A 9,987-nucleotide genomic window follows, 5' to 3' on the forward strand; every position below is an offset into this window, starting at 1 on the left:
CTAATGACCTGTTTCTGTGCTGTACTGTTCTACGTTCTATGACCTTTTCCCCCTCCTAACACTGAAGCCTGTTCGAACTTGAGCATTTGATCAAGCATTGGGGCAGTGCAGCAGATAATTGTACATCTTCTCACATAAATCTGTCAAGGTCCTGCGTTGCCTTGTCTTCAAACAATACTAAATTACAATTCATACCCAACTGTGGCCATTCTTCCATTTGCAAAAGGGATGTTCTTAGTCAAAACGTTTCAGGAGACAAAATTTCCTAATTTTAAAAATGCTGGAAAAATACATGATGAGCATTTTGATATAGTATGTTCCTCTATATAGTGTGGAGTTCCCCTATTTATACATTGAAAAATAGCTCCATAAATTGAAATGCATACCTCCACAGAGTCAATGTGTAATAGCAACAATTCATAAACCTTATGTTTGTACATCAATGTATTCCAATGTATGCTGCTGGAACGTGGTGATATGAATCGGACTAGGTCATTCAGACACTTCAGCCAGCATCATATTCAGTCAGATCAGCGTTAATCCCTGACTTCAACTGTACTTCCTCAACAAATCCCCATGTATTTATGACCAAACTTCTATTGACCTCAGCGCTAAGGCAAATTTCATACTTCCACTCTCTGAACTGAAGAAAGAATTGCTGTTAGATTGCATTTCAAGATCTCCAGATTTCCCAAAGCACTTCAGAGCCAAAAAGGTATTCAAAGCGCATTCAGCCTAGGAAACACACCATCCCATCTGTGCACAACAAGCTCCCACAAATGGCACAATGATAACAGATAGATAACGAGGTCATCTGGTTTTGCTGGCTCAAACGGGAGGCAGAGGAAGATTGTTAGTGGGATGAGGTGAGATTCATCACACATTGCTTACTTTTACCAAATTCTTTTACTGCTCTTTACCTTGCCTTTTGTCTTTAAATGTATGAATTACCCCTTGTCCAACCCTTCATTTTATTTTTGCATTAAGGTGCTGCTGATATACAGAATTATCAGTGTCCTATTGTCTGCGATAATAGCAACCATTGTGCTGTGAGGGTGATGATATCCCTTTGAGCAGATTATTTTCAGTAATTTATGCAGACAATTACAATGAAACACGTTGCTGCCCAGAGTTGGCATACATAGATTGTAAAGATACAAAACCTTTATTGATAAACTGGTACAGAACTTTGGGAAAAGAGCCAAAGATGGATAGTCGCATCTCCAAAGGGAACTAGAGGGAGCGTCCCACCAGTCTGGTTGCAATTTAGGACTTGCCTGTGTCCACACTCCACATAACAAGGGGATAGCTGGATTATGAGATAGAAAGTTAATCAATTATTGAATTGAATGCATTGGGTGGGAATTCCTACATGATTAGATGAAATTTTTAGATCCCTTCCAATATTATTCTATTGAGCCAAGGCATCCAATAGGCAAATTGAATTAAATTTGCAGGAAAACATTTTTACTTTTTTGTTTATCTGCATTGGCCAACACAAAAGCCTCTTATGCAGTCTATAATACTCATTTTTCATGATCAGTGCAACAATACCAGCTCATAATTACCACGTCTCACTGCACTAGACAAGGCCTGAGAACACTGAACAACTTCTGGGAAGGTACAAGTTGGAATCTCTCACCCTTCTCTTAAAGCACATTGCTAACATAATCCAAGATAACTTTGCAATATCAGCACTGTTATCATTCAGGCAAGCATAGTCACATTGTTTGTTAATCTGTCTCTAGGTAGCTGAGGGAAGAATGATTGCAAGGGAGCAGAAGGACACATTGGCCTGTTTTTGGTGAGACCTATGAAATCCATCTGAATCGAAGACGAACTTTGGTTCGTCACTGACGAACCATTACTCTATACATTCCATTTCACTTAAATACTAAGCAGAATATCTTGGAAATGCACAGGCTGTCTGTGACAGAGAAGAATTTAGTACATCTAATTGAACACTGGCATTTACAAAGCTGCCACACCCACCATAACAATGCAACTAGTCAGAAATACATGCTTACGTGTTTGGTGTGGGATTCAAACCCACAGCTCTCTACCCCAGAGACAAATTGATACACTGAAAGTAGGAGGAAGGAAATCCAACCCTAGCCTCCATTAAGTATGTGTCATTGTCTTACCTGTCCTTCCTGTTTGCCATGTGGAAGCAAGTATGGTAAAATACCTAAATGCTTTGACGGTAACATTATAGAGTACTCCGGCTCGTAACCTTGGAAATATTTTTGTAGTGATAAATGAAGGTGTCACAAAGATGAATGGTAGACTTCTGGTATGATTTGCAATCCTTAGGTCAAGAACATAAGTATTAGCTCTAGGATATGGTGTCCATGATACTTTTAACTTGGATGAACCCACTGATGATATTTCTGTGATGGCAAATCCTGTGAACATAGTTAAAAAAACAATTATGCCTTTTCATGTCACAGCTTACACAATTGGTTACATATCATAAAGCTGATAAACATTGAATCTAATGGATTTTGTTGGGTTAAATGTATTATATGATACTTCATTAGGAGTTTGAGGAGATCTGATATGTCATAAAAACTCTAGCAAATTTCAAGGGATGTACAGCAGAGGGCATTCTAATTGGTTGCACCTCTCTCTGATATGGAAGTGCCATTACACAGGATCATAAAAGACTCAGCCAACTCCATCATGGGCACAACTCTCCCCACCTTCGAGGACATCCTTCATAAGTGGTGCCTTAAGAAGGCATCATCGATCATTAAGGACCACCAACATCCAGGATGTAACTTCTTCTCATTACTACTATCATGGAGGAGGTACAGGAACCTGAAGACCCAGGCTCAATGTCTTAGGAACAGCTGCTTCACCTCCACCATCAGACTCCTGAACAGATCAGGAACCGATGAACACAGCCTCGCTACGTCTCTCTTGTAGCATTTTGTATCTTGTAATATGCCTGCACTGCACTGCTGCCACAAAACAACAAATTCCATGACTTATGTCAATGCAAACAAACCTGTTTCTGATTCTGTCAAGCAACCACAAAAAGAGATAGTACCTTAATGTAAAACCACAATATTTTAAACTATCTAACTTTAATGTTTGTTGAGTTCACTTTTTTACTAAGCTCTTTTTTTACTTTGACTTCTGAAATAAAACAAAGTCCCTCTATGGATCATTCATCTGTATGCTTCTTAGTATGATGTTTCATTCTCTGATATTCCACCACTTCACCAGGGATCATTTTTAATTGTTAGAAGCCTTTTTATATTTGTGCTTTTGGTTACTTTACAAAATATAGCTATTTCACTCAATCTCATTTCAACTTATAAACAGAGATTATACAATCTTTCGATATGGTTAAGCATGGGGCCCCACAAGAAGATAATCGGTATGTATTGTCTGTAACTGCTTTGAATATTTATGATTGAAAACACCAACATTGACCAAACAATTTGAAATTACATTATTTAAGATTTTTAAAGAGACTTTGTAAATATTGGACTTGTAAAGACCTTTGGCTTTCTTGTCTATATGCCTTATGAACGTGATCTTGAATGTCACTTCAGTCAGCCAACCAAAAAGTTCTGATATAATTTGTTTTAAAATAAAGTTAGGAGATCATGAACACTCAAAGGTCACTTCATTTGCTGCCTCCTGATTCTAACAAAGTGACCACTGAATGTATGCTCTCAGTCTTCTGTTTCTGAAGCCTGAAGAATATTCTGGGAGATCAGACACACTCAAACCACCCTATTTGGCATTAACAATCATTCCAAGGTCAAAGTCACCTAGATTACACTTCCTCCCCATCTTGATGTTTGGTCTGAACAACGCAACCTCTTGACCATGTCTGCATGCTTTTATGCATTGAGTTGCTGCCACATGATTGGCTGATTAGATATTTGCATTAAGGAGCAGGTGTACAGGTGTATCAAATGAAGTGGCCATTGACTGTACAGTCACCTGCTCCTTTAAAAGGTATAAAGTGCCCAATACTCAGTAACCCTCCTAAGCTCAGTTCAGGCCCAGGGACAGAAACATGGGAAGAGGAAGAGTGTGATCAGTGTGCAGCTGCAAAAACTTGGAAATCTGAAATAAAGACATAACTACATAAAACAATAATGAGCTCCCCTTTTTTATTTTTTTTGGCAGCAAGTTTGAAAGCCACTGTTTAAACATTGCTGTGCCGAAAACATGCTCCTTCACCACCATCCGCAAATGGAAATAATTGCCATGCAAAAGCAATAGATCTGGGACATTGAATTGTTGGGGTACAGATTCAACGGGGCACCTGACGTAAGAGCAGCTTATATAAAAAGAACATTTAAAAACACATTATCACGACCTGGATAGCTGTGGATAACTTAAATTTCCTTTTAGTCTAAAAGTCAGGAACGGCGATTCCCTCCATGTCACAAAATAAAGAGAGATCTTTTTTGTAAATTTGGTGCAGTATGGTAATTAGGATTTTATTTGCATTTCTCGCTTTAAAATTGGCGGTTTTAACTAAAGTGTTCAAAGGGCAATTCGCTTGGAGTACTTTTCCCTCCAGAATTTACACCAGTGACACCGCTTACTATTAAACATTTAGCTCGTTTGATTTCAATCGATTGCTGAGCGACAACGACTTTTCACAAACAGCTCCAACTTCCTTAAAAATCACATGCACTTAAGTTGGACAGTAGGTGGCAATAAAGGATTAAAAAGCCACCTAACATTTACTCCCAATTTGGTTCAAACGTTTAGTTCATGAATTTGTAGTGTAATCATAAATCCAGTTAGAGTCGGATTTGGTAGGGTCGTTCATGACAGCGAAACTCGGGGAATTGTTGCAGATTGCTGGATTGTAACTTTCATATCAGTGTGTGTTGAACATAATTTACGAATCTCTGAACAAAAGGCAATTTAAACAATAATACAATTACCAAGTGGGAAATTGTATTATCCATGACGCAAATATTCGGGGAATATTAATTGGCAGTGTTAACTTCGCCACCGTATATTTCAAAACAATTTGCTTAACCATTAATGCAGCATGTAAACATTTTGTGGGGCTGATTTTCTTCATCCATTTCCCTACTCGTTTGTGTTTTAATGTGGGGACGAAGGAGAGAGGGTCCGAAATATTCTTGGTATCCAAGACTACAAACAAAATTAATTTTTAATAGGTTCTGAACCGTAATTACGCTGTTCAAATTATCAATTGGATAAAACAGCATTTGTCCGGTCTTCGTGTATCATAAGGAATTAGAGTAAATTAGTGAACGAACTTGAAAATATGATAAAATATTTACCATATATAAAATGTTAACTAAATATCCGTGTGAAAAGTCGTTTAAAAGTTAAACCATACCTGATTTAACAATTTCATCTATGGATGTTTAATAATGCGCATGATGCTGTCGACCGGTATGTTCTTGAGAAAAAGTAAAATATAGATTTAACCACGAATTAGTAAAAAAAAAGGTAACTATGTTTTTTAGATTTATGTTGAAGAGGGATTCCCAGCCTGGGGTTTACGAACCCCTGGTTCATGGTAGGTGCCCATGGCACATAAAAGGTCGGGAACTCCGTCCTTCACCTGAGATGTTAACTGAGTTGAATATTCCCCAACGTCTTCTGATTTTTTTAAAAATTTCACTTTTCAGGGCACTAGCCAATTAGCCTTCCAGCGGTTACATTGGGACAACCTAATATCAGCTCGATCCGTTTACTTAAAGTAGGAGACAGATTTTGTTAAACTAGTTTTGGCAGAAGCTTCATGAGATTTATTCCAAGTGTTTGTAGGCATTTCCGAGTTAAATTCTGAACATGGCTCCTTAGAGCCAGTAATACTGAGAAGTTCGAAGTACATTTACAGAAAGCAAAAGATATTTGAACGCAATAGGAAGACTGGGGTATTTGAAGATTTTGAAAGAGCCAGGATGTTTAAAACAAGATGAACTGGTGCATTGGGGTTTGTACTCAATGCATAGGGACTCGCATTGTAATTAAAACCAAGACAGCTGCCGAAAATCACTCTAAATCCCAGTGTTGGCTAAAGGGAAGTAAATCTATGCAGTGGTCTAAAGTTTTACTTTTCCATTCTATGAAGAAGTTGTATTAGATATTATAACTTACCGGAATGGCAATACGATACCTGCAGAAAGAGGAAAACAGTGGTTTTAAATTATTCTACCCTTCAGCAATTACAACAGGCATTCGCTAAATGTTAGCTTAAAAAAAATAATCAGTAAACTGTTTACCTGATAGAGAGTTGTTAATATTAAGCATATTCTCAATGAATTTACAATCTCCATTGCATTTCTTTACATGGAGTGACTGGGATGACAGGTCTTGGAATGCAAATAAACCCCCAAAGGACAAGATGATTCTTTTGAAGTGTTTGGAGAAGGAAACTATCACCAGCACATTCTCCAGGAACCAATCAGGCAGTCAGAAAACATCCTTGGGATCCACCTCTTTAGAAACTCTCTATCCAAAACCAATTTACCGAAAATAATTTCTATCCGGCATTAACTCTGCAGATATTCATTTGACAACATTTATATATTCAGGTACTTGTGTTGCCTGTATTTATTAACACCTTTCCTGTCTCTCTTCAAACAGAAAGTCACCACTCCAGGGTTAAGGTAATGAAGAGAAATTTGAGACTAGACTATTTTACAGGATGCCTGAAGTTCAGGGATGACCAGATTAAAGCAGAATTGGACAATAAATGAGGCTCAAGCTAAAGCAAAAACAATCTGCTGGAAGAACTCAGTAGATCAAGCAGTTGGGCAGAGAGAAAGAAAGTTCATTTCATCTCTCTCTATTCAACGGCCCAATTTAACCCATCTGGACAAGCCCAGCCTCACCATCAGAGGAATTCCTTGTCCTTTATATTCCTTACCCTAACCAGACTGCAACTTAAAATTAAAATGCTTTTTCTCTTCCCTAGATCTGACAAAGAGTCTTCAAGCTGAAATGTTTCCACAGATACTGAGCATTTCCAACTTCTATTTTCTGCTTCAGATTTCCATCTCCTATTTTAACCCTTGGACATCACTGTGTTTCTTATGGCAGGCTACTCAACCCAACCATCTTCAGCTGTTTTCTTAATGACTTGCCTTCCACTAAGGCCAGATCAGTGATTGATTGCACTCACTCTACAATATTAAAATCCATTTACGGTGCATTAGATATAGTAGTAGTCATGTGGATAAAGGCATACCTGGGTTGATGTATGGTCAATAACGTGCATGATCTGAAAGAACCAAAAAATAGCCATAGGAGAGAGTCTGACTCCTTCCCTTTGATGGCCATTGCCATCACCATTTCTGAATTCCACCACTATTAACCTTCAGGGGGTCCATATTGATTAAAAAAAATTCAACTGGACCAGCCACGTGGCTCCAAGAGCAGATCACTGCTGCATAATTCACTTCCTGATACTTAAAACAAACTTCTACGTAGTTCTCCAGTCAAAGTTATTATGGGGTGTTCTCCATTTGCCTTGACTAGTGCAGCTCCAGCAACACTCATGAAACTCAACACTCAGCAGAAACAGAAAATGTTGGAAATGCTCAGCTGGTCATGAGTCATCTGAGGAAGGTGAAACAAGATTAATATCTCACATTGAAGACTATTTGTCAGAACTGGGGAGAAGAAAAAACATCCATTACTGACGCAACATATTTGTAATGTGTACCACCTAAAAATTACAACACAGCAACTTACAGAGGCTTTAATCAGCAGCACCTCTTAGACCTGTTCCCAATACTATCTGGAAGAAAAACGACAGTATTGACAACTGCAAGTTTCCCTTAAACTCATACATTGTCCTTACATGGAAATACATCTTCGTACTTCATCATCATTCGGCCCAACTATTGGATCTTTCCACTCTGCAGTTCCAGAAGATGATTCATCACTATCATCTCAGGGATGAGCAATAAATATCTATCAGTTGAAGCTCACATCCCAAAGAGAAATATTAAAACATCTTTGTAACCTCCTCCATATAGGCAATGTCAATTGAAAAGTTCAAAGTGAATGGTAGGTTTTAGCTTTGTAAGAGTGAGGAATCAAATGTAGTGAGGTTGCAAATGGTAAGTGGGCCTATTAGATGGTAGAACAGGTTTAGGAGGCTGAATGGCCTCTTCCTGTACTTTAGATTCCAGTGATAGATTGCTTCTGTTGGACAGAAAGGCACCAATGAATGAGCACATTGGAAATGACAGACAGGTGAAAATAGGGTATGTACTCCAAGAGTTCAGAATGTGCCACAAATTGCTTAACTTGGATTCAATATATTTTAAAGCTGTTTGTGAAAGACTGAATATTGGAAACTTTACTAAACAAGAGGAGCTAGAAATAGAGTAAATATGGGAATTGCCTAGATGGGATAAGTTGCCCTTCTCTATGTTGTAACATATTACACTGATAAGTGCAACAATATTGTTAACATCTTCCAATTATGTAAATACCAAGGCTCCAAAACTGACTTCTGTGTGAACACATTAGAAAAGCACTAACAAAATGAGTGAGTTACAGGGCGGGCTTTCTGCTTTATCACTTTCATTGTTTGGTTATCCAAGCATGCAGCTCTTATTCCAAACAAGAGAAAGTCTGTAGATGCTGGAAATCCGAGCAACACACACAAAATGCTGGAGGAACTCAGCAGGCCAGGCAGCATCAATGGAAAAAAGTATAGTCAATCTTTCAGGCGGAAACCCTTTGGCAGGACTGGAGAAAAGAAAGCTGAGGAGTAGATTTGATGGGTGGGGGGAGGGCAGAGAGAAACACAAAGCAAATAGGTGAAACTCGGAGGGGGAGGGATGAAGCAAAGAGCTAGGAAGTTGATTGGTGAAAGAGACAGAAAGCCATGGAAGAAAGAAAAAGGGCGGAAGAGCACCAGAGGGAGGCGATGAGCGGGCAAGGAGATAACATAAGAGAGGGAGAAGGAGATGGGAAATAGTGAAGGGTGGTGGGGGGGGGGGGTTGTTGGAGGCATTACTGGAAGTTTGAGAAACCGATGTTCATGTCATCAGGTTGGAGGCTATCCAAATGGAATACAAGGTGTTGTTCCTCCAACCTAAGTGTGGCCTTATCCCTACAGTGGAGGAGGCCATATTGGAATCCCTTTCTCTCTTTTTCCATTTCCTATCCTGACTTCCCTCTTACTCTTTCTCTTCTCCTCATCTGCCCTCCACCTCTCTCTGGAGACCTCATCCTTTCTTTTCTCCCATTGTCCATGTTCCTCTCCTATCAGATTCCTTCTTCTTCAGCCTTTTATCTTTTCCACCTATCACCTCCCAGCTTCTCACTACATCCCCCTCCCCCCACCCACTTTCTCCCTCACCTGGTTTCGCCGTTACCTGCCGGTTTGTACTCCTTTCCCTCCCCCCTCCCCCATTCTTATTCTGGCTTCTTCCCCTTCCTTTTCCGTACTGATGAAGGGTCTCAGCCCAAAATGTTGACTATTCATTCCTCTCTTTAGATACTGTTCCTCCAAGCATTTTGTGTGAGATACATCTTTTTGACTTTTTTTCATTATTCTGGCAGAAAGTAAAGCTTTCTTACTGAGGCAAAAAACAAAAAATTGGTAGAGTAGAAAGAAGATTAAAATAATAGACAGGATAAATCTCTATCAGTGCTGGTGTACCACAAAGCTGTTTGCTTAGCTCACTTTATTCTTATAACTGTGAGGCTAAGTACAGTTCCAAACCATATTTAAGTTTGCTGATGATATCAGTGTCCTTAGCCGAATCTAAGGTGGTGACAAATTGGAGGGAGACTGCCTGACTGGTGCCATAGCAACAACCTCTTATCCAATGTCAGCAAGTCCAAGAGCTGGTTATTGACTATAGGAGAAGGAAGCTAAAGGCCCCTTAGCCAGTCCTCATTGGGGATCAGAGGAATTTAAAGGCTAAATTCCTCAGTGTTGTCATTTCAGGGTCCAGCACATAAGTGTCATTATGAAGAAAGCATGGCAGCACCTGTACTTCC

General features: G+C 39.2%; 1 protein-coding gene across 1 annotated transcript in view; it reads right to left on the reverse strand.

Annotated features, from left to right (window-relative positions):
• Positions 1-6,325, reverse strand: part of fndc7rs1 (fibronectin type III domain containing 7, related sequence 1) — a 157,518-nt gene extending 151,193 nt beyond the window's left edge. Inside the window, exons 1-3 of the mRNA XM_073062451.1 lie at positions 6,243-6,325; positions 6,118-6,136; positions 2,145-2,405 (exon numbers count right to left, since the gene is read on the reverse strand). Coding sequence (XP_072918552.1) covers positions 2,145-2,405; positions 6,118-6,136; positions 6,243-6,296 — 334 coding nt within the window. The 5' untranslated portion in view covers positions 6,297-6,325. The remainder of the gene's footprint in view (positions 1-2,144; positions 2,406-6,117; positions 6,137-6,242) is intronic.
• Between the last annotated feature and the right edge of the window lie 3,662 nt (positions 6,326-9,987).

This window comes from Hemitrygon akajei, chromosome 12 (genome assembly GCF_048418815.1).
Source record: "Hemitrygon akajei chromosome 12, sHemAka1.3, whole genome shotgun sequence".
Classification (NCBI taxonomy): domain Eukaryota; kingdom Metazoa; phylum Chordata; class Chondrichthyes; order Myliobatiformes; family Dasyatidae; genus Hemitrygon; species Hemitrygon akajei.